The 25,904-nt window shown below is 38.6% G+C and overlaps 1 protein-coding gene across 1 annotated transcript in view; it reads right to left on the reverse strand.

Annotated features, from left to right (window-relative positions):
* ARIH1 (ariadne RBR E3 ubiquitin protein ligase 1) overlaps positions 1 to 25,904 on the reverse strand; it is a 119,424-nt gene extending 93,520 nt beyond the window's left edge. Inside the window, exon 1 of the mRNA XM_042941479.1 lies at positions 25,271 to 25,904. Coding sequence (XP_042797413.1) covers positions 25,271 to 25,639 — 369 coding nt within the window. The 5' untranslated portion in view covers positions 25,640 to 25,904. The remainder of the gene's footprint in view (positions 1 to 25,270) is intronic.

The raw sequence follows: 25,904 nt of genomic DNA on the forward strand, positions 1-25,904 counted from the left end.
CTTGTATGTCAGTGATATGCTGCACATATCACTGTATTGTAACTTATTTATACATGCCTCTTTAAAAAGTTGCCCAGGGGCACCTGGGTGGCTCAGTCAGTTAAGCTTCCGACTTCGGATCAGGTCATGATCTCGTGGTCCGTGAATTAAAGTCCCCATGAATCCAAGCCCCGCATCGGGCTTTGTGCTGACAGCTCAGAGCCTGGAGCCTGCTTTGGATTCTGTGTCCCTGCCTCCCTCTGCCACTCCCCCCAGTCATGCTCTGTCTCTCAGAAGTAAATAAATGTTAAAAAAAAAAAAATTTTTTTTAATAAAATAAAATAAAAAGTTGCCCAGTATTTGTATTCCCCCAGCACAGCTTAGCAGCTCAAGAAATATCAGTTGGTAAAAAATCAAGTACTCAATTTATATAATGTTCTAAATTAACTGAAGCATTATTTTGAAGAACCCATTAACCTCAGAGAATATGTAATGGGAAAAAGACAGCCTCTTCAACAAATGGTGTTGGGAGAGCTGGAAGGCTACATTCAAAATACTGACCACTGGCTTACATCATACACAACAAAGATAAATTTATAATGGATTAAGGACCTAAATGTGAGATCTGGAACCATAAAAATCCTACAAGAGAACACAGGCAGTAATTTCTCTAATCTGGGATGTAGCAACTTTATTCTAGATATGTCTCCTAAAGCAAGAGAAACAAAAGCAAAAATAAACTATTGGGACTACACCAAAATATAAAGTTTCTGTACAGCAAAAGAAGGAAACAAAACTAAAAGACAACCTACTGAATGGGAGAAAATATCTGCAAAGGACGTATCCTATAAAGGGTTAACATCCAAAATATATAAAGAACTTATATAACTCAACACTCAGAAACCAAATAATCCAATTAAAAATAGGTGGAAGACATGAACAGACATTTCTCTAAAAGAATCTAGATGGCCAACAGACACAGGAAAAGATGTTCAACCCAATTCACTATCAGGGAAATGCAAATCAAAATACAATGAGATATCACCTCACACTTGTCAAAATGGCTAAAATCAAAACCACAACAACTGGTGTTGGAGAGGATGTGGAGAAACAGGAACCCTCGTGCACTACTGGTAGGAGTGCAAACTGGTGCAGCCACTCTGGAGAACAGTACGGAGGTTCCTAAAAAGTTAAAAATAGAATGACCTTATGGTCCAGTAATCACACTACTGGATATATATCCCCAAAATACAAAAATACTCAAAGAGATACATGCAATCTCTATGTTTACTGCAGCATTATTTACAACAGCCAGATTACGGAAGCAGTCCAAGTGTCCTCTGATAGATGAACGGATAAAGATGTGGTATATAATACACAATGGAATATTATTCAGCCATAAAAAAAGAATGAAATCTTGCCATATGCAACATGGATGGAGCTAGAGAGTATAAAGCTAAGTGAAATAAGCCAGAGAAAGACATAACATATGGTTTCACTCATGCGTAATTTAAGAAACAAAACAAAAAAGGAAAAGCAAAGGAAAAAAATTTTAAAAAGGAGAGCGAGATAAACCAAAAAATAAACCCTTAACTACAGAGAACAGACTGATGATACCAGAGGCGAAGTAGAGACATGGGCAAAATAGGTGATGGAGATTAAGAGTACACTTGTCATGATGAGCACTGAGTAATATATAGAATTGTTGAATCACTATATTGTACACCTGAAACTAACATAACACTGTACGTTAACTATACTGAAATTAAAATAAAAAACTTAATAAAAAAAATTTTAAAGTACATGTGTGAGGCCGTTAGCAGGCAAGAAACACGTAGGCATTCCTGAAAAATTTGTTCTCAGCACCCAGAATTCCTTCCTACCCACTCCAATCCCATAATTTAGAAAAACAACTGCCCCTACTCCCAAATATCCTAGGGTTCTGAAGGCATTTTAATTGAGCAATGAACTTAAAAGACACAGTGTCAAAAATGCGAAGGTCCAATCCCAGACTGGATGAACTTTTTCCTTAGCTTATGGCTGTGTCCACATCCTTATCATACCCGAACTGTGGTTCTTCAACTTTTATCACAATACAGTAATTTGGAACAACAGTTTCATCTACATGGCTGATATCACACTATAGAAATGAGTAGTTCTGACCAAAAGCCTTGCTTCTGGCGGTGCTAATCCTTTCTTAAAGCAATTGTAGGCTGCCCTCCCCCAATCAACATGGGGTAGCTAGAGCACAGAAAGCCTCCCTAGGAAGTAAGGCAGAGCTAGAGAGACTCCTTTTTTATCTCTCTTCAAAGATTTGTTAGTATACACTGCAATTGTTCCGCTCTGACACACAAACAAGTGAGCAAGAAAAAAAAAAGGTGTGTCAAATCTTTGACATTCTGGTTTAATAAAAATTAAACTGATTAGATTCACTCATTAAACAAATAACTATACAATCACAATCAAAAGTACTCTACAATTGTAGGAATTTAAACATTTATACATGTGCTTCGTTTTCATACATTACATTTTCCTCAAAAGTATAGTTGAATTAGAATGCAAAGAACTGGAACACAAGAAGCCCTGGCTAGTTGGGTGGCTGCAGAACACGAACACGAACACGAACACACACACACACACACACACACACACCTTAAAAGAAAAAGAAAAAGGGGCGCCTGGGTGGCTCAGTTGGTTAAGCGGCCGACTTCGGCTCAGGTCATGATCTCGCGGTCCGTGAGTTCGAGCCCCGCGTCGGGCTCTGTGCTGACAGCTCGGAGCCTGGAGCCTGTTTCAGATTCTGTGTCTCCCTCTCTCTGACCCTCCCCCGTTCATGCTCTGTCTCTCTCTGTCTCAAAAATAAATAAACGTTAAAAAAAAAATTTTTTTTTTAAAAGAAAAAGAAAAAAAAAGAATGTGGACTTGTTCCAATACCTGGAGACAGAGAAAGTGAATATTCAGGAGGAAAGCATTGTATCCTCCTAGTTCATTTTATTACCAAAAAAGATGGGCAGGAGATGAGCTTTTACCCTGTTTCAGTTTTCACAGGCTTTTGCAGATCTAAATATTCCAAAGTGCTTACTACAAGAGATGCCATAGAATACACAGTGCATTTTTATGTTCTTAAATTAATAAAACAACTTTGTGGACAGGAAAAAAAAAAAAAACATTTAGGGTCTCAAAAGGAGGATAAAAATCAAGTTAGGAGAAGGGTAGAGGTTCTACTTTTAAGAAAAAAGTATTAGTAAGAATGAAGATATTAATTAAAGTGATCGCTTCTGAGGGAGGGAATCAGGTAGTGAATACATTAAGGTAGGAGAGTTTTTACTTTTTGAATTTTGAGCCAAGAAAATACATGCATAGTCAAACAATTTTTTTTTAATCCTAAAAAATGCCTTATCAACAGTCTTAGAATACTGAGGTTTAAATCTTTTTTATTTTTATTTTTTTAAGGTTTATTTATTTTTGAGAGAGAGACAGAGTATGAGCGGGGAGGTGCAGAAAGAGAGGGAGACACAGAATCTGAAGCAGGCTCCAGGTTCTGAGCTGCCAGCACAGAACCCAACGTGGGGCTCGAACCCCTGAGCTGTGAGATCATGACCTGAGCCAAAACTGGATGCTTAACCGACTGAGCCACCCGGGTGCCCCTAAATTTTTTTTAAATCAAAGGTTATAAGAGGAGAGTTCAATTATATTGACCTCAGCATGCAACTTATTTCTATATTATGTGTTGGTTACACAGAATGAAGAAAATCTGGATTCACAGTAAGTTTGCATTGCAGTTTCAGGATACTCTTCATTTTAACAGACCCAGAAGCTTAAAAAAGGTAGTTGAAAACATTTTATTCAGAGCTAACTAGTTAACACTGTCTAGCAACTGCCTTTATTTTTATAAATGCAGAGTCCAAGGAAATATATAGAACATAAAACTATTAGTAACATCGTAACATGAAGATAAATTACCTATTGTTACTGCAAAACCTTCCAATGCCTGCAATGACGATGTAAATAAACAGATCTGCCTTTGCCTTCTCTGGCATTTAACTGAACAGGGTGCACATGTGCTGCTGTAGTGTTCCACCTTATGTAACTTTGCTTGAGCAGACACCCACAAATCTGAATCCAAAATACCAGTGAATAATTTTCCTAATCAACAATCCATAAGAAGTAAAGCAAAAGCCTTATATCTGGATTCTACATCCCTCCCAAAAAATGTTAGCCTGGATATAGTTTAATGCATTGGTAGTCTCCGATGTTAAATCAGTCTTTAATAAAACGGCCATCAGGAAGAAGAGTTAGAAGCAGGTAGGTTCAAGCAAAAAAAAAAAAAAAAAAAAGCTACAGACAGATATTAATATATGGAAAAAGTCAAGAGACACGTGGGTAGCTGACACGGTTGGGTGTCCAACTCTTGATTTCAGGTCAGGTCATGATCTCGCAGTTCATGGGATGGAGCCTGGTGTTGGGCTCTGCACTGACATATGGAGCCTGCTTCAGATTCTCTTTCCCCCTCTTGTTTCAGGCCATCCCCTGCTAGCGCACATGCACACTGTCGCTCTCAAAATAAATGAACTTAAAAAAAAAAAAAAAAAAAATATATATATATATATATATATATATATATATATGGAAAAAGCTGAAAACACAGCTGTTCAAATATGAAATGCACTCACTTCTAGAAGTGGTTGTGAGGGTTTAAGTCACTGTAAGAATAGTCTCAGGGACTATTTAACAAGGAGCTAGTACTTAATAAGTGGTTGGCCAAAACAACCTTTAAGATCCCTTTTTATCTTTGTTAATCTGACTGTGTGAATCAAAAACATTGATTAGGTAAGTTTACTGCCACCCTTAATTCTTTAGCTGTTGTTTATTTGTCCTAATTTCATTCCTAAGGATGAGCAGATCTTTGTGAATTTTAAAGTCCTATTTTCACCCTTTTATCTTCATAGTAGGATGGAACGGCAACATTATAAATCAATCTCCAGGCACTGCCATATATTCCAAGGACCCAGCTCGAACTATGTTAATGCAATATGAGTTGAGATGACTACAAAAAAGATAAAATATTTAGCTCCAATGGAATTGAATTACTACATTTAAAAAGCTAAGCTGGTGAATAAAATTATATACATACCTTTCTTCCCACATTAAATAACAATCTGAGGCCTACTTAAGTTTTCATTTCATAAGAACTGAAGTGATGAACAGTAAGTTGAAAGATAAAGACATTTCCTTACATAGCAGTTTAAATGCGGTCAGTAATAAGCTCCTCTGAGAACTTCACAAAAGAACTCTTATTATTGATCAAAATGAGTCGAGTCAGCTATTTTCCCGTTAAACATATCAAGCACTTGTTATCCTGTGAATCTGTAACAATTTCACAATATTATTCTTCCAAAATTTCTTGGTGCTTCTATCACAAGGAGAATGTTGTTAGGCTTTGCAGACCACTGGTCTCAGTTTGTAATTTCATACATAAATCATGAGTACAATTTTGCACAGTATAAATGCATTCTATAACGTAGGTCAAGTAGTGGAATTATTATTCAATGTTAAAACTTCGTGTTTCTAAATGCTTACACTGGGCTACAAGATAGTAAATATTGTAATAGCGATTCTGACTTGATATTTTCTTGAGGATGGTGCATTTGTAGGTTGTAAAGTTTAAAAGGGGAATGTAGTATACTTCTGACTCTGTCTGACTCTTGTTTATTATTTATTTGGATTCATAGGCCATAGCAATGAAGTCTTAAGCCAGAACCCACTGACTCAGTCTGTACAAGTCAGTCTCCTGGGGCATAGAGCTAGATGGAGAAAAGTATAGTGGATCTAGAAAGACAAACAGAAAATATCCAGCACACAAGACAGTAACACTCACATGTTTTACATTTATACATGTTTTACATTTAATCATACAAAATTCTTAAATAGTAAGTTCCAACCCCAACTATGAAGACCTTGGCAAGTTATTAAATTCCTCTAAAGTCTCAATTTCCTTACCCATAAAATAGTAAAAATACCACCTACTTCAGAGAACAGTTGTGATGACTAACATTCTCTAAACCAGTAAAGAACAAAAATTGGAAAGCATATTAGAGAATGAGAAAAGAGCTAATTCAGTGACGTCAAGAGGAATGTGAACTGACAAACAAAAAAAACAGGTATAGTACCAAGACTAATTTTTATCAATAATAAAACCAGTAAGAAAACTCATTCATATTTAATTTTGACTTTTCAATCAATGTTTATTTATCAGCTATGTTCCAGGATCTGTGCTGGTCAATGGCAATGTCAAAATTAATACACTGATCCTACCCTCAAGGATTGCAGATCTATTTAATACAAGGACAAATCAGAGGTAAGACCTTTTTAAAAAACAGTATGTACAAAATTTTGAGACCCACTCACAGGTGAGGATTCATAGAAGAAAGGACATTTAAAGTGGGTCTTAAATGGGGCGCCTGGGTGGCTCAGTTCGTTTAGCATCCGATTTCAGCTCAGGTCATGATCTCACGGTTCATGAGTTCGAGCTCCACCATCAGGCTCTGTGCTGACAGCTCAGAGTCTGGAGCCTGCTTCGGATCTGTGATCTCCCTCTCTCTCTGCCCTTCCCCCATTCATGCTCTCTCTCTCTCTCTCGCTCTCTCTCTCTCTCTCTCAAAAATAAATAAACATTTAAAAATAAATAAATAAGTAATAAAGTGGGTCTTAATGTATGAAAGAGTTTATCAGGGGAAAGCAATAGAAGCAAAGAAAAAAGCCTTACACCAAGGCAACGAGACAAACTTCACAGGAAATATCATTACTTTGCTATGCCAAGATGAGTGTGAAGAAATGGCAGATAAGGTACATGGGGGCTGAATTATGAAAAGCATGATCTACCATGCCAAAGAATCTCGTATCATCATAATATGTGTCCTCTTGTAACCTAGTCATTGCGACCTGTCGGCTAAGAAGGGCTAAGCATTATTTCCTATCCCATTTCCACCCCGTTGCTTATCACAAATAATAAAGATCTAGTATACTTTCTCAGGCTATAAACTTAGGACAAGTATGAACACTTTTGACACTGTCATAAACTGAAAAGAATGAACACCCTATAAAAAAAGGAAACATGCAGCATTCCTGGAGGAATCTGTAGGGACCATAAAATTATCACAAGGCCACACTTTCCATCAATATCACCCTTTTCATGTTCTTTTGATTTTTTTAATTTTGCCAATGGGAGAGGCTTCTAATAACTTCTAATAGCTATAACAAGACTCTACGTGTCCACAGAGAAGTCAGTATTTTGCTTCTTTCCTAAAAACCAACAAATCTCTTTGGAAGGCAGGGCTTTCCTTCACCAAGCAGCAAAGATGGGGCAACACACAACAGAAGTGAAACACAGCAGGGTTCACCGGTATAAAAACAATACTTCGGAAGACAAACTGGTAAATTGTGGCATTTCTGGGTAATGGCAATACACTAAGATCCTCAACTTTGAAAACAAGGCCAGGGCAAATCCAGAAACAGAAAATAATTAGGATCAGGCTACAGATGGATAAAAGTGAACATGAAGTGTCCTGAGTTATTATCTTTACAATCAAGTACGTATTTACCTGTCTGCTCTTCCTAGATTAGGAACCCTGGAAAGGAATGTTCTCCACTCATCTTTATATACCTACTGCCAAGCACACGTACTGAGGGAGGTATATAGATGTAAAAGGTAAGTACAGATTTGGCAGAACATGGTGATAGGAAGCTGTATAGTAGTTTCAGGAATAGTAAAATCTAAGAACAAGTTCAAGATAGTGGCATTGGAGCAGATGGAAAGGAGGCTTTGGTCTTTTAGCTTCCTATCTTGAAAGAATTCACACTAATGATGTTTTGCCACTTGTACCCGCATTTCGTAACTGGAAAAGAACTTTGGAAATCATCAAATCCAAATCTTTTCTTTTACAGGGGCAGATTCAGACTAGGGCCTGATTTAGTCTAAGGTCACACAGTAGTATATACAGGATGAGACTCTAGTCCTAGGTTATAAAGTAGAAGAGTTTTATGAAATGTGAATTAAACAGACAAAATTATTGTTATGTACTTAAGAGTTTTATAAATACTTGTTGTCTCACATATGGAAGAAGATTTTAAATACTGATTTTGGTAAATCTACCGTATTATACAAAAGAAGGCTGGCTGCTCTATACCCAGTTTGGAGGGCTTTCAAGTCTACTTTTAATTACTCATTAAATGTAACTTTTTTTTTTTTTTAATTCTCATGATCCTGGAACTAAAATCTAGCCTTATAGCCATATCCCTATATCTTACCTTTCCTGTCTTCCACATGGTATCTGTGGTAACTAGCCTCCAAAATGGCCTCAAATGATCTTTATGTCCTGCTATTTGTTCAGACCCCTCCCACACTGGGTTCTAAGGCTAGATCATAGAAGACTTACAGTATCTGTCTTGCTACTTTGATTACTTGTTCTGAAAGAGTGATCATAAGTAGCCCTATAGAGAGGCCCGTGTATAAAGAACTGAGACTTCCTACCAATAGTCAGTGAATAAGCCATCTTGAAAGCACTTCTTCAGCACAAACCAAGCCTGAAGCCTCAGCTGACAAGATGATTACAACCTCATTAGAGACCCTGAGCCAGACCATCCAGTTAAGCAACTCAAAACTATCAGATAATAAATGTTTGGGGTAATTTGTTATATAGCAATTGATAACTAATATAAGTGACTCATCTAAAATCAATTAGCTATAATGAAAAATCATTAAAATTTTTTTAATGTTTATTTTTAAGAGAGAGAGAGAGACAGAGAGAGACAAAATGGGGGAGGGGCAGAGAGTGCAAGAGAGAGACACAGAATCTGAAGCAGGCTCCAGGCTCTGAGCTATCAGCACAGAGCCCATCGACTCCGGGCTCAAACTCAGGAACCGTGAGATCATAACCTGAGCCGAAGTCAGATGCTTAACTGACTGAGCCACCCAGGTGCCCCTGAAAAATCATTTTAGTATTGTAAAGTTTTACTACACAAAACAAAGAAAAGAGACTACAAGAATTTGGCTCAAAATATCCAACTAAAATCTGAAAAAAGTTTAGTAGAACAGAAAGTTAAGACCCAGTTTCAACGGTCTCTACCAGTCTGACAGAAACCCATTTCTCAGCTTAACTTCGAACTACTCATCTGTATAATGGAAATAATACCATTTCCCTGGGATTTGTAACAAATTAATACAGGTGAAAACACCTAATATATTCTACAAATATCAGCTGTTACCACTTTTGTCTGTGAGTCTCCTCTTACATAAAAACTAGTAAGTTAGATCTTTTTTCCATCCCATTCTGTTACTTTCCCAAATCTCAGATTCCTTACTCTAATCTTTAAACTGTCATACTTTCTGGCTGGAATCCAAATTCAAAGTGCATTCTGCAGTCCACAAAGTGGCTGCTTGCTCCCATGGAATGCATGCTTCAAAAATCCTCAAGACAGGGGCACCTGGGTGGCTCAGTCAGTTAAGCGTCTGACTTCAGCTCAGGCCATGATGTACCCATGAGTTCAAGCCCCACGTCAGGCTCTGTGCTGACAGCTCAGAGCCTGGAGCCTACTTTGATTCTGTGTCTTCCTCTTTGTCAATCTCCTGCTCGTGACCGGTTTGCCTCTCAAAAATAAATAAACGTTAAAAAAAAATTTTTTTTTTAAAGAATATTCATTGAGTTTTAAAATACTTATTGTTCCCCTTCTAGGGAGGAGAGAGTAGCTAAGAGGTAAACCAGTATTGCCATCTGAACTGGAAAACCCAGATAATGTCCAGAAATCATTCATCTGAAAGCAGTAGAGAGCTAATGAGACAACTAGAGGAACTAGGGATGATCTAACAAATGCAGTGGCTTTTACCTGGGAGCGCATATCAATTCTGAAAGCAAGTAGACCAATAATCTACCACAAGGGGCTACTAATGGGAGGCCGAATAGTGCTTCACCCTGCCAAGATGTTCATATCCTAATACCTGGCAACCTATGAATGTTAAATTACATGGCGAGGGGAAATTAATTAATGTTGCAGATGGAACTAAAATTGATAATCAGCTGACCTAAAAATAAAGAGATTATCCTAGATTATTCAGGTCAACCCAAAATAACCAAAGAGTCACATTCAAACTGAAAGAAGTGTAGGGAGCCTGAGCATGCAACTCTCGTTCTCAGATCCTAAGTTCAAGCCCCATGTTGGGTGTACAGCTTAGTTAAAATAAATAAAAATAAAATAAAAATAAAGTGAAAGAAGGAGGTAAAGCAGAAGTGTCAGAGAGATTTGAAGATGCTATGCTGCTGGCTTTGTAGATCAAGTAAGGGGCCACAAGCTAAGGAATGCAGGTAGCCTCCAGAAGTGACAAAGTGGGTGAGAAAGCCCAGTGAGATTCACTTTGCACTTCTGACTCTCAGAACTACAGAATAATGAATTTATGCTTTAAGGCATTAAGTTTGTGGTAAATTATAGCAAAAAAAAGGAAACTAACACTGAGACTTGAGGGGGGTGTCTCAAGAAATGGAGGAATGGTTGGTCTTTCCTTAAGGCATCTGCTCAATCCTTGGACTAAAAATGGGGCCAAGACTAAAAATCTAATGTTAAAGTCTCTGAAAACCAAAGTGGTGCTTCCAGCAGTCTAGGGAGTCGATGATTAAAGTCTGAGATCCCTAGGAGAGGGGCTGCTGAGAATACAGCAGGTTCTTAGTTGAAGGGCCAGAGGCAGATTAGAGAGAGACTGAAACTGAACAGGGCTAAAACTCAGCCTGACTGGATTAAGGAGACCATTCACTCTACCCACTGAACAGAAGAAAGAATGAAAATCCTCTGTGGAGAAATCTATCATCATCCAGAATCCCTAAAATACTTTATACACAACATACAGCATGAAATCAAAAGTATGTCAAATGACATGAACACATGATCAAAAACTAAGAGAAAAAAATATATATGAAGAAACTAACAGTTACTGGAGTTAGCTGACAAAACTTGTAAGAATAACTGATTAATATGCTAGAGAAAACAGATGAAAAGAAGTCACCATAAAATTAGCATCTACAGAAAAGAATCAAATGGAAACTCTAGAATTAAAAAATACATCAGAGGGGTACCTGGATGGATCAGTCAGTTGAGTATCCATCCAGCTCTTGATTTCAGCTCAGGTCATGACGCCAGGGTCGTGGGATCATGCCACACATCTGGCTCCATGCTGAGCGTGGAGCCTGCTTAAGATACATTCTCATTCCCTCCCTCTCTCTCTCTTGGTATTCACCTTCAAATGCCCTCTCTGCAAGGAGAGCTTTCACACCATTCTTACTTTCTTACACTCTAATAAACCTTTACCTGCTGCTTAAAAAAATTATTTCTCTTTCTCTCCCCCCCCCTTTTCTGCTCATGCTCTCTAAAATAAAATAAATTAAAAAAATACAAACAAATTAAGAATTGGATCAAGAAGGCGTGTGGGTGGCTTAGTCGGTAAAGTGTCATAATCTCATGATTCATGGGTTTGAGTCCCGCATTGAGCTCTCTACTGTCAGCTCAGAGCCTGCTTTGAATCCTCTGTCTCCCTCTCTCTCTGCCCCTCCCCGACTCACGTGCACCCGCACTCTCTCTCTCAAAAATAAATAAACATTAAAAAAAAAAAAATCAGATCAGGAAAAGACAGATTTAGAGACCCAGAAGATAAATCAATAGAAATTACCTAATCTGAAACAGAGAAAAGAGGATGTTAAGATACACAAAAGAGCACTAAACACATATGGCACATAACAAAAAGCTTTAAGCTAAGTGTAACTGAAGTTTCAGAAGGAAAGGGGATGAAGGCAGAGCTGAGAATTTCCAAAACTGATAAAAGACATCACCTCCACAGATCTGAAAGGATCTGAAAACCCAAAGTGAGATAATAACAAAGAAAATCACTAGACACAAAGTAAAAAGTCCCTCAAACACTCAGATTAAAGACTTCATTAAGCCTTCTCCCACCACAAACAATGGAAGCCAGAAAACAACAGATACTGAAAGAAAACAACTACAACCTAAAATTATATACATAACAAAATATTCTTTGAAACAGAATTGAAATAAAAGTACGTAAAAAAATATTTACTAAGTACCTAATATGTGCCAGGTACTGTTGTGGGCACGGGACTGCAGCAATGAATAAAGCAAAGTCCTGCTCTCACATGGCTTTCATTCTAATGTAAAAAATCAGAATATAAACAAACTAACAATTGGGATGTGTCAAGTGGTATCTCTACTAGCTCTTCCTTGAAAAAATTAAGCCTCTCATCCCATTTCCAACATCTTTCCCCTACTAGTCATATCTTATGGTTCATATTTCCTAGATTTTATTTAACTATAGAGGCTAATATTTCTGTTAATACCACTCAGAGCATCTACCATAGCTTATAAATAAAAGTTTCAGATCAGTAATAACTTGTAATTTATAAACTACTGCTAATTAATAATAAATTCAAGTAGCGTGGTTAGTCATAGTTCTGTTTGAAGGCCAACATGACTTTTTCTTAACAACTCAGAAATATTTCATAATATCAGAGCAACAATTCTCAATCTGTTTGGTCTCAGAACTCCCTCTCACCTTAAAAATTATTGAGGATGCCAAAGAGTTTTGTTTATGTGGGTTATAACTATCAATATTTACCACTAGCTACTAAAACAAAATTTTAAAAATATTTACTAACTCATTAAGATAACAGAAATAGATCCCAGTATAGATTAACACAAAAAAACACTTTTATGAAAATAAATATATGCTCTGACACAAAAAAGCTGGGGTGAGAAGAGTGCACTATTTCACAAGTTTGAAAGTGTTCAATATCTGGCTAAATAGAAAATAGCTGGGTTCTCATATCTGCTACTGCATTGTCTCTTGGATATGCTGTTTTATTTGAAGAATAAAAAAGATGTGGCTTCATAAAGTAAGTATTTTGAAAAAAAAGAGGAGCACTTGGGGCTCCTGGCTGGCTCAGTTGGTACAGCACGTGACTCTTGATTTCGGGGTTGTAAGTTCGAACCCCACATTGAGTGTACAGATTACTCAAAAAAATAAAATAAAAAGGAGCACTTTCATAGGCTTTTCAGTTAATTATGGATATTCTTTTTGATATTAAGCCAAAATTCAAAAAGTAGCTCTTTTTTTTTTTAAGTTTATTTATTTATTTTGAGAGAGTGTGAGGGGGCAGGCAGAGAGAGAGAGGCAGAGAGAGAATTCCAAGCAGGCGTCACACTCTCAGAGCAAAGCCCAATGCGGGCTCAATCCCATGAACCATGAGATCAGGACCTGAGCCAAAATCAAGAGCCAGACACTTAACCAACAGAGCCACCCAGGCACCCCAAAAACATGGTTGTTTCTTAAAGGCTGGTCACAAGGTAGAATCTGAAACCATGTCAAAGAACTTTTCATACTCTTATATTAAAATCTGGTGGTCTATCTTGTACTCTTAACGGACCACTTACCAAGGCATGGTTGTGAAGTATTGTAATTGGTCAACGGAAAATTGGTCATTTGGAAAATATTGATTCATTATGTTAATTACATGGATCTTCCAAATATTGATATATTTTATTACACAGTATTCCATCAGAACTTTTTAAGTATTAGAAAGCTGTCAGTCTCACAGTGGCAAACATAAGTGTTCCAAAATTCTAATTTTCACTTACAAACTTAAAAAATGTTATCATTGGCAATATAATGTAAGCAGTCTTCCTTTAAATAACAGGTGTACTTCATTCATTTGGAGAAACATTTACCATATGTTTGCCATTTGTCTAAATAACTAGTCATTATTTCAAGAAAAAAATGGTGTTCCATCAAACACGTGACTTGTACAGCTCACAAAACTGCACAAAAGTGTATCTTCAAGACAACTTCTGTAACTTTAGTATGCTCAAGTGCTTCATGCATATCCAATTTTGCCACCTAAGCTATAAAAAAGATGTGTAAAGGATAAAATATAAAACTAATAACTTTTACTACTTCATCCAGAACAAATGAAAAATTTTTCTTTACTGTGTGTACAGGTGAAGATACAGTAACTACTAGTATTTTGGGGTGCCACTTATTTTATGTGCTAGCATTTCCAAGGTTTTACCTACCCACTGCTTTCTGCACCATCAGCACAGAAGTCAACACATTAAAAAAGGCAAAAGTCTTAGTATTATCATACAATGGTTTTGCTCTCATGGACCATACTTTGAGAACTACAGCATTAGTGGCTCAATTTTTTTAAATCACTGTCAGTTCATATAAAGTGGCAAGGAACAACATGCAAATAATAAACTTTTTTTTTTTAATGTTTATTTATTTTTGAGACAGAGACAGAGCATGAACGGGGGAGGGTCAGAGAGAGGGAGACACAGAATCTGAAACAGGCTCCAGGCTCTGAGCTGTCAGCATAGTGCCCGACGCGGGGCTTGAACTCACGGACCGCAAGATCATGACCTGAGCTGAAGTCGGCCACTTAACCGACTGAGCCACCCAGGCGCCCCGCAAATAATAAACTTTAAAAGTGTTGCTATATATTCAGAGGCCTTAAAAAGTTTGTCCTCTTGGAATTTAAACATTTTTTTCTTACTTCTTACACTCTATCACTGTGGCATTATCTACAAATCATAAAATAATTTATTAGTGCCAAAAGAAATCTTATCTGGCTCCCTTTGGTTTACAGGTAAGGAAACTGAGGAAGCAAGCGTTTACTAGGTAGGGACAAAGCAAGCATTTACTGAGTTTCTACGATGGCAAAGAATGCTGGTGTGCCACACACTAGGGATGAAGAAGATTCAGCTCTCACACTCAAAACCCTCATACCTAGCTAGTTGAAGAGACTTAAGTATTGGGATGGCTATATTACAACCTCACACAGGCTGTAGCAACATCCCCATGAAATGCTATGCAAACATAGACAAGGAAGCACTAGAAAGGTATCGAAGGAGGACATGGTAAGAGATCTGGTAATATCTGAGCAGGGTCTGAATAGAAGCACAACAAGCAGTTAAGAGAAGAAAGAGTATCAGAAGAGGGAGGAGAATGAGCAAATTTAAGAAAACATAAATATGTATTATATATTAAGAAATTATAACCTCAACAAAGAGCAGTAAGAAGAAAGAGAAATTATAAATAGTGCAGTTGGGGGTGGTAGAAGAATCAGGAACAATAGCAGCTGACACTGAGAGAAATCAGCTGACATCAAGATGGGGAAGCCGTGAATGCCATATTAAGGAATCTGGACTAGACTTATAATAGTAGGGGAGGGAAGGGGTGGACAGGGAAGTTTTTTTTAAGCAGGAAAATGACTACTATATTTGTATTTGGTAATATGACATAAACTAGAAGCCTGGAGACAGTGAGGCAAAAAGAGGCCCTAAATTAGGATTAGTTAGTATAACAATTAGGAATAACTTAAAACAAATTTCAGGGACGCCTGGGTGGCTCAGTCGGTTAAGCATCCAACTTTGGTTGAGGTCATGATCTTGCGGTTCGTGGGTTCAAGCCCCGCATTGGGCTCTGTGCTGCCGGCTCAGAGCCTGGAGCCTGTTTCAGAGTCTGCCTCTCTCTCTCTCTCTACTCCTCCCCTGCTTGCACTCTGTCTCTCTCTCTCAAAATAAATACACATTAAAAAAACAAAAACAACAACAAATTTCAGAGGTAACTTGATCAGGGCTAATTGGATATGTGAAACGCAGAAAAAAAAAATTAAGGGTGACTCTCAATTTCAAGAACGGTTCATTTGTAAATCAGTCAAAGAAAGAAGAGCCTTAAGGAGAGAATGCAGTAAATTTGGGTTTCAAATGGGTTTCAGAGAAATACCTGTTCAAAATGTCACAAATGTCAACTCAAGTGCCCATGTTACAGATTTTGACTTGTAAATACTTGCTAAGAATCAGAAAATACTTCTCAGTCTCTAGCTTATACTCAATCCCTAAAAAAATGTACAATTTTGATTAAGAGGAAGGATATATTACCAAGTAATTAGAGCCTGTTAATATTTGAATTAGAAGTATGACAGTTTCAAAGGAGATAGCAGAACAAGCCTGGGGAGAAGTGTCTGAAATTATAGCTATTCTTAGCTTTGTCTAAACAAATGTCTTAGTTATAAGGAAATGTTACCTAATACTTCATTATCTGCTGTACTTTTTGCCAAAATGTATTAAGTGTCAGGTCACTTGTGACACTTCCTTTAAATGGAACACAGCAAAAATGAAAAATGCTATTGAACAATGTTTACATTAAGAAAAAAAAAAATTTACATAAGTGCCTGGGTGACTCACTCGGTTAAGCCTCTGACTCTTGGTTTTGGCTCAAGTCATGATCTCACCATTTGTGGGTTCAAGCCCGGCATTAGGCTCCAAACTGACAGTGCAAAGCCTGCTTCAGATTCTCTCTCTCCTCTGCTCTCAGTCCCTCCCCCAAATGTGTTGTCTCTCTCTCAAAATAAATAAACTTACACACACACACACACACACACACACACACACTCACACACACTCACACACACACACACACAATTCCTAGTACAGTATTTGGCATTTCTCATTCAAATCCTTACAACCTTTTGATCTTAATACTAGCATTCTCATTTTTAGAAATGAAGAAAGTAGAACTCTGAAAAGTTAATCTACCAGAGCAGCTAACTCAGTAAGAATTTCTTAAACTGCCTTCTGAGATACAAACTACCCATCCGTTTAATGCAAATACCAATTGGGCACCTTATAAGCACCAAGATACATCAGAAATGAGACATTACTCAATATAAAGCTAGATGACCCCTTATCGCTGAGTAAATGAAAATTTAGGAATAAAGCAAAAATTTAGAATTTCACATATGATTGTAGAAACCTACTGACTCTATGATGTGCTATTTTTTTTTAGAATTGAAGACACAACAGTGGCCCACATTTTAACTCATTTGGGGAGTTTTGTTTTGCTGTTTTAAATATATTAAGTTTTTTAAAACATGGGGGGAAAAAAAGGCAAAAACTGTCACTACTATCTCTATAGGCCCCAAAGGATACAGCTATCCCAAATTAGGAGCCTCTGATTATAAATCATTCTCTCACAAGTGATCATCCCAAAAAAATCAGCACAAATAAATTCTCGTTCTTGTATTTATTCCATCATTTAATGGGAATAATTAAACTATTCAACAAAGCTATACAGTAACAGTATGATAACATACAAAGGATGACCTATATATTGTTAAGGTCTTAGCAAAATTATGGCCTGCGACACTACCTATTAGAAGAAAGAGTCTAGGGGTGTCTCGGTGGCTCAGTTAAGTGTCTGACTTCAGCTCAGGTCATGATCTCGTGGTTCATGGGTTCGTGCCCCACATCAGGCTCTGTGCTGACAGCTCAGAGCCTGGAGCCTGCTTTGGATTCTGTGTCTCCCTCTCTCTCTGCCCTCCCCCTACTAGCACTCTATCTCCCTCTCACTCAAAAATAAACATTAAAAAAAAATAGATAAATAAGAGTCTAAAGAAAATAGAAAAGCAGGCAATGTACATTATCAAAAATATAGGTTCATTGTTGTACTAGGAACAACGAAAGAGGGACAGATTAACTTCAGGAAGAAAAGTTGTTCCTTCAAGGAAGAAAAGCTTCCAAAACAATAATTACATTAAGAAAAAAAATTTATCCAAAGGGTGATCCTAGGAACCATAGGTAAAAGTTACAACAGCAGCAAGCAGACTTTTAATTTCATTTAAAAACAAAATCAAGGGGCGCCTGGGTGGCGCAGTCGGTTAAGCGACCGACTTCAGCCAGGTCACGATCTCACGATCTCGCGGTCTGTGAGTTCGAGCCCCGCGTCAGGCTCTGGGCTGATGGCTCGGAGCCTGGAGCCTGTTTCCGATTCTGTGTCTCCCTCTCTCTCTGCCCCTCCCCCGTTCATGCTCTGTCTCTCTCTGTCCCAAAAATAAATTAAAAAAAAACGTTAAAAAAAAATAAATAAATAAAAAAAATAAATAAAAACAAAATCAAGAGTTAAATTTGGAATAGGCTACATCACAAAACAGTTCACTGTCACTTAATTTGTAGCTAAGCAGAGATCGGAATATTACAGAGACGAAATGGACATGAACAGGGGCTCTCAACCCTGGGTGTGCATTAAAGTAAATCCAGGGAGGGGGGTGGGAGGGAGGGGAGGGTGGGTGATGGGTATTGAGGAGGGCACCTTTAGGGATGAGCACTGGGTGTTGTATGGAAACCAATTTGACAATAAATTTCATATATTAAAAAAAAAAAGTAAAAGAAACATTAAAAAAAAAAAAAAGTAATCCAGGGAATATTAATCACAGTGTCTGGTCCAAACTCCCAGAGACCCATCTGCTTAGTCTGGGGTGGGGCCTGAGTGCCTGCATTTAAAAAAAATCTCAGGGAGAGACCCCTGGGTGGCTCAGTTGGTTAAACATCAGACTTAGGCTCAGGTCTTGATCTCTAGGTTTGTGAGCTAGAGCTAGAGCCCTGTGTCAGGCTCTTTGCTGACACCCAAGAGCCTGGAGCTTGCTTCAGATTTTGTGTCTCCCTCTCACTGCCCCTCCCTCACTCAATCTGTGTGTGTATCTCTCTTTCTCTCAAATAATAAATAAATTTTTAAAAGTCTCAGGGAAAGAAATCTGAATACTGTGTCAATGTGAATCTACTGGTTGTAACATTATGATATAGTTTTGCAAGATGTTACTGCAAAAAATCAATAAAGTGTACATGGGATCGCTCTGTATTATTTCTTGCAACTGAAATTAAAAGTGTGAAAAAATCCCCAGATGATCCCACTATGTAGGTAAAGCAAAAAAAAAAAAAAAAAAAAAAAAAAAAAAAATTTGGTGGACTGAAGAATCTCAAATTCCTGCCAATTCTAAGAGACTGGAAACTATTCTTTTAAATCTTAGCCATTGAAAAGTAATTAGGAATGTTTATCATTTAAAGATACAATACTGCTCTCTAAAGAGCCAAATACAAACAATTTCTAGTTAATCCAAAATAAAAAATCCAAACTACTATGCCCTCCCATTTGTATATAAATTGACCGGACAGATAAACATTATACATGGTTGTCCTTCACCTCTTGACTAAGCCAAATATAGATGCATACACACACAAGATGGTAGAACCTCTAAGATGGCCCCAGAGATACCCACCTCTTGGTCTTCACACTTTTGTGTAATCCCCTCCTGAACATGTGGATACAGTTATTCACTTACAAGTAAAATATAACAAAGTGATGAGATATCAATTCTAAGATGAAGTTATAAAAAGATTGTGGCTTCCATCTTGGAGGCTCTCAGTTAGACTCTTCATTCTGAGGGAAGGGAACTGTGTTATAGCCCCTTTCTGGAGAAGACCACATGGCAAGGAACTTAGGTCTCCGGCCAACAACCAGCCAGTGAAAACCTGAGGCCTGACAACAGCCACATGAGTGAGCATCGAAGGGGATCCTCCCCAAGTCAAGCCTTGAGAACTGCAATTCAGCTGATACCTTGGTTGCAGCCCTTAACAGAGACCCTGAGCCAGAAGCACCCAGCTCAGCTGTACCCAGAATCATGACTCACAGAAACTGTGAGATAATAAGCGTTGTTCTCAAGCCACTAAGTTTTGGGGAAATACAGGGTTAAAGATAACTAATACATACAGTTACCACAGGTCAAACCCAAAATAAAGGAATCTAACCTGATGGCTTCTGACTACCTTTCTTCAGATCATCAAACCTCCCAGCTTCTGCAACATTATCACCCACAGTTAATAAACTCTGTTCCACTTTAGCAGACCTCACCATTATCCTGACACCCTCCTCCTTCTCACTTCATTCAATTTCTTAAAATGGCTTCCTATCCCTCTTTCCTATCTATCCAAATCCTAGCCATCTTCCAGATAACACCCACAGATGTCTCTTCCATGAATATCTATTACTTCCCAGTTAGCACAACTTACTGACCTAACACTTGATTAAACAACTTACTGACCCTAATAGCTTTGAGTGTCTAAATTCAAAGAGATCATCAACTCCTTGAGAATGTCTTCTCATATTTTCAACATTTAGTACAGTATTAAACAGGAGCATTTACAGTATTCAAAACCTTAAATCCTTTCCAATGTATTAAATAAAGAATCTCAGTTATGTTTGTAAGAAAGAAAGAAAAAGGAAGAAAGAAAGAGAAAGAAAGAGAAAAGAATAAAACCCAGGGGGTAAGGAAAGGTGGAAGGAAAACCAAGGGTTCTAATCTAGAATGTTAAGAGGCCACTAGTTTGGTATGCATGTTTGAAATAACTGAGTAAAGACCACTTCAGGGGCGCCTGGGTGGCTCAGTCAGTTAAGTGTCTGACTTCAGCTCAGGTGATGATCTCGCAATTTGAGAGTTTGAGCCCCACATCCCAGGCTCTGTGCTGACAGCTCAGAGCCTGGAGCCTGCTTCAGATTCTTTGTCTCCCTCTCTCTCTGCACCTCCCCTGGCTTGTGCTCCTTCTGTCTCTCTCTCTCTTTCTCTCTCTCTCTCAAAAAAAAAAAAAAAAAAAAAAAAAAAAGACCACTTTATCTGAAGGATAGCGGTAACGATGACAAATCCCCTCCCAGTTGATTAGCCCAGTAAGTGTTGTCCATGCTCTTGAAATTTTCCTTTTATTAGTTTCTTAAACAATTTGCCTTCCATCATTAACTCACTTCTGTAGTATATTCCAACTAGATCAGTGGTTCTCAAACTTTGGCTTGCATCGGCATCACCTGAAATGTTCATTTAAACAGACTGCTGGACACCACCCCTCCCACCAGTTTTATTCACAGGACTACTGCCATAAGTGACTTAATAAGAATTAATGTAATTTAAAACCTACAGCTCAAGTAAGTTCAAGGAGATTAGCTGGGAAAAAATAGTTCAAGTTCAAGAGAAATAAACCAAACACCTTAATAGCTTCAAGATACACACAGTCGCCCCTTCCTCTCCCTCTTCCACCATTCAAATAATTAAACAATTTAAGTTCATCTCGATAATATGCACACTTGAATTCATTTCTTGGAAACAATGAGCATCTCCAATTAACTGAGGTTTTACGAGGATTTTAGATAAACAAAACACCAATGTAAAAAAAAAAAAAAAGGGCAATCTAATATTTCAACTCCCTTAATTTCCCAGATTGAAAAAAAAAAAAAAAAGCAAACAAAAACTGAAGGTTCTGATATGTAAACAAAACTTACCATCTGGAGGAAAAGTCAAGGCTAGAACTGACTCCTGAGCCAGTAAACTGAAATACACTGCTTCTCAGTTTATGCTTGAAACCACACCTTAGAAGTTAATTAAGTCTTTTAATTAGATAAATACATAAATAGGTGAAATAGAATTAAAGACTTAAAATCAATAGTCAAAAGAAAGTTCCCCCTGAAAAGATGATATATCTGTTGTCTTTAAAACAGGTCATTTAGCATAATCTTATAATAGCAAGACACCCACCCACCCACATCTTTATACCTTCTCTGTGACCACTCACATCCATCAGCCCATGCTCCTCTTCTGCAGCACACTCTTTAAAAGTGGTATTCCTAAGGGTACTGCCCTTCTCACTCTACTCATTCTCCCTGAATGAGTCAAAATCATGACAGTAGATGAACTATGACTATTCCAGTAGCTGAGAACTATCATTGGAGCAGCTAAAAATATATAAATGCTCAGGCTCCAACTCAGACTTAACTAATGAACAACAATCTCTGGGAACGAAGCCCAAGGACCTCTATGTTCCCCATTTCTATATGCTCCTTAGGCAAGAACCATGTCCTCTATCTACTCAACAGTGACTAGCATACATACACAAGCACAACCAACATTTGTTGAATAATGTTGTGGAAACACAAAACAGCAAGTATAAACACCTTCAACTGCAGAACTGTGTAGTGTTTAATAAATTATCAAGCTACTAGTAATTACATTAGAAAGCCACTGTTTAACTATACTAGTTAAGTAAATACAGTTGGGTAGTTAAGGGCTTTAAGTACTTCTCTATCACTGGTATAGGTTTAAAAAAAATCCCTGATCTTTTCTTGAAGTCCACAAGATAATGTAGGTAGCCACAAAGGATTTAAATATAACAAGGCCAAATTAAACTATAACAAGAGAGTTACAGAAAGCTAGAAAACCAAGAGTATTCTAAAAGAAAAACTGTTAAGCTAAAACTACACTGCAGATATCTACAAATAACAGTATTAATCTCCTGTTGCCCAGAACTACTCTCCCAGAAGTAGTAATCAAATTCCCAAGGAAAAATTAAATTTGGCAATCTTTTCAAATTTCAATCTTTTTCTCCTGCAAATTCATTTTCAAATTCAATAACATACTTGATTTCATATTGAAAAGTAGCATTAGAGAGCAGAAGATTTAAATTTTTTAGAATTAACAGTAAGCTCTCTAATGTGAACTAAGTAAAACAATGGTTTTTAACTTGATAAACTTAAAACTTATGGCCCCATTAAACATTTTTTTTTAATTGAAAAACCTAGACAACTGATATTTAAAACTTCAGGAAATATAAAGGGATCTTATAAATCAATAAAAGAAAAAAATCCCCCAAAAGGGAGCAAAATGAGCAAAAGCAAAGGGCAATTTACAAAAGAAAAACCAACACCTAATAAACATGTTAAAAGTTCTACTTCGTGTTTTGTTTTTTTAAAGAAGGAAATTTTTTAAATGATGACTGTTTTATCCCAATCAAGAACCGACTGGTCGGGGGAAACTAATATAACCTTTCTGAAAACAATGTGATAGGTAGTACGTATCAAATGCCTTGAAAATAACCACATCATTTGACTCAGAAATTCAATTTATCCTAAGAAAATAACACATTCAAAGATTTATCTAAGAGGATATTACCAATGAAGTTTATAAAAGCCAAAAACTGGAAAATAAAGGAAGGCCAATAATAATAGATGGATTAGATAAATTACTTTAGATCCGTAATCATGTAAACACTGGAAAAAGTTATTAAGAGAAAGTTGAGATTCCTTCTGTTTTTGTAACCTGCTTTTTTTTTACTGAAAACATAGAGCATACGGTATGATTCTGTTGCTATTGAAAAATATGTATAGCTCACCCAGAGGTCTGGAGAGATAACTACAGTTTAAATTTTGGTGCATCTCTCTTGGTGTAGATCTAATCTTTTTTTTTCCCCCTTGCCTAGTCAGTTTTTTCTTACAGTGTGCATGCCTTACCAGTATAACTTTTTAAACCTATTAACATAACAAACCCATACTATAACCAAAGCCTGGTTCAGAAGTATACCATTTGGAGAAAAAATGGTCTGAGATAAATCTTATTCTTTGATTTACTGATATTGTGAAATAGAAACCTAACAAGGAATAGATATTTATATATTCTGGAATTCCATTTAAGAGCATCCTTAACATGAAGTTGACTAGAAAAAAGACAGTTTTCAAAAATCGGGCATGGAAACACGGTAAAAGAACACCTAAAAAAAAAACCCCTAGTATTTTATAGTCCCTATTAGCTCAGTTCATCTGCGTTTATTCTCTCCTCCCTAAACTAACAAAGAAAGAATGATGTCATATGCATTAGCTACATCTCTGTTCCAGAAGTCCTATAAAGAACTTGCATGGTTTGGCCTTAGTGATTGAGACACACCTAAGAGCTGAGAAAGTTGGATGAGATTTACTACATGAAAACAAATAAGTTAAAAGGTTAAACAATAAATATCCATTATCCATGAGTTTTTTAAGCTAATTAAAATGCCAATAAGCTAGATAAGTTTGAAAATTTTAGATTTTATATAATGCAGTTGTAAATAAAAAGAGAATTCAGGGTCTTACTCTAAATTCTTTTAATTTCCTCAAAAAAAAGAAAAAAGTCAATTTAGTGGCATAAGCTGTCATATTTTTAGAATCAGAAAAAGAGCAATAAAGCTTATCTTCCTTCTACATCCCTTCCATTTCCTCCTTAGGCTGCAATATCTATATGAAAGTTTGAGATTTCCACAGTTCAATACTAACATTATAGATCAGATATTTTTTACTAGTCCTCAAAATACGGTCTTCAAATGAACCTGAAGAGATGGTTCAATTGGAAGTGCTGCTTACTAGACAATACTGTAAAAATCTGTTAATCATGCAAACTGAACAAGTAGGCAGTGACATACTACTGCCAATTTGTCAGTGAATATTAACCAACCAATTCTACGGGAGAAAAAAAAAAAAAAAGTAATGACTGACATACAAGGCAACAGTAACTTGCTCGTATGTATAGTCCCCTTACTTGTAACTAATGTTTTCTAAAAGTTGCGCTGAATCAACACTTCGTTTTTATTCTTCGGTCATATCCCTGACCTCTCATCATAACTGGTTTTTTTCCCCCAAACAAACGTAAACTTTTGATTTCCTAAAGCTCAAAAATACAAAATCTGACCCACGAGGCTAAATGGATTGTGGTTATCAACTTAAACCAAGCCTACTCACCACGAAATAAAAATTATCAGAGAGTCCAGAAGCAGAAAGTCTCTACTTTCTAACTCACAATAGAGTCTTGTCTAATATTAGACAGTAACACTGCGTTTTGTTGTTTTAGCTGCAAAGCTGGGTATGCAATCTGCAGTAACCATTCCATCAGCTTCAAGTAAATCCTACGCTACCTCTGGAAAAAGTAGCAGTTAGGTCCCAAGCAAACAGCAAAGACTGATAAAGAGATACAGGCAGAAGCCTCAACATCAGAAAAGAAGGCCCATCAGCACCTCTTCCGAGAAACAGTTCCCTTCCCCCACCTTTAAGTAGGCACTTAAGACTGCCAAGCAGATCCATTTCTTTATTAACTGGTGCCCACTTGGGGCAACCGTACACCAAACTGCTCTTAGGCCTACTCCAACCCCTTCCAAAAGTGCTCAAGCGAGCCTGAAAGCCGGGGTAACCCTCTTAGGGGCCCCGTTCTTCCTGCTCTTCTCCACCCGTCCTCCGCCCCGCCCCGCCCCTGTAAGCGCTCCTCCGGCCAGAGGAAGGACACCGGGCCCAGGGACCGGCAGGAATTGCCCGCAAGAGAAGTCTTAGGCGGCCGGAGGCCTCCGCCATAGCAGGACCTGGAAAGCACCGCCCCCAGCGCACCTCCCCACACCCGGCTAACCGGCGAATGTCTGCTTTCGACACCCTCTATCCCCAGCAGAGGCAGCGGAGGAGACAGGGCCGGGAGGCAGCGGGCAAGGCTACGCAGCAGGCCCGAGCCTGCCCCTCAGGCCGCCGAATCTGCTCCCCAGTCCGGCCGGGTCAAGTCAGCGCGGCGGCCACCCTCACCTGGATGACCTCGTTGACCTCCCGGATACATTCCACCATGTGTTGCAGAATCTGCTCGGCCGTGAGCACCTCGTAGCGGTAATCCTCCTCCTGCTCGTGCCCTGGCCCGCCGCCGCCGCCACCGCCGCCACCGCCGCCGCCGGGCCCCAGAGCGCTGCCGCCGCCGCCGCCCGTCTCCCCGCACAGCAGTCCGTCCCGCTCCCCGCCGACGCCCAGCCCGGGCTCCACCAGCTCCACCTCGCCCAGATCCAGGTTATCATCGTCCGGCTCATCCTCGTCCTCGTCTTCCTCCTCCTCGGCGCCGCTGTCCTCCTCGCTGCACTCTTCGTCCTCGTCGAACTCGTAGTTGTAGCCCTCGTCCGAGTCCATGGCGCGACACGCGAGGGCCCGGCGGACGCTGGCCCTGAGGCGGGGAGAGGGCGGGGACGCCGAGGCCCCGGCTCTCGCTCCGGCTCCGGCTGATGTCCGGACGCAGGCCTGGCTCCGGCCCCGCGGGCCGCGGCTCCTCCCCGGGCGCGGCGGTTGGCGGTTGGCGGCTGGCGGCGGCGGGGAGGGCGCGGAGGAGGGAGGGAGGGAGCGAGGGGGCCGCTTGCCGCCCGCCTCAGTCAGACGCGGCTCCGCTCCGGCCTCCGAG

This window comes from Panthera leo, chromosome B3 (genome assembly GCF_018350215.1).
Source record: "Panthera leo isolate Ple1 chromosome B3, P.leo_Ple1_pat1.1, whole genome shotgun sequence".
NCBI lineage: Eukaryota > Metazoa > Chordata > Mammalia > Carnivora > Felidae > Panthera > Panthera leo.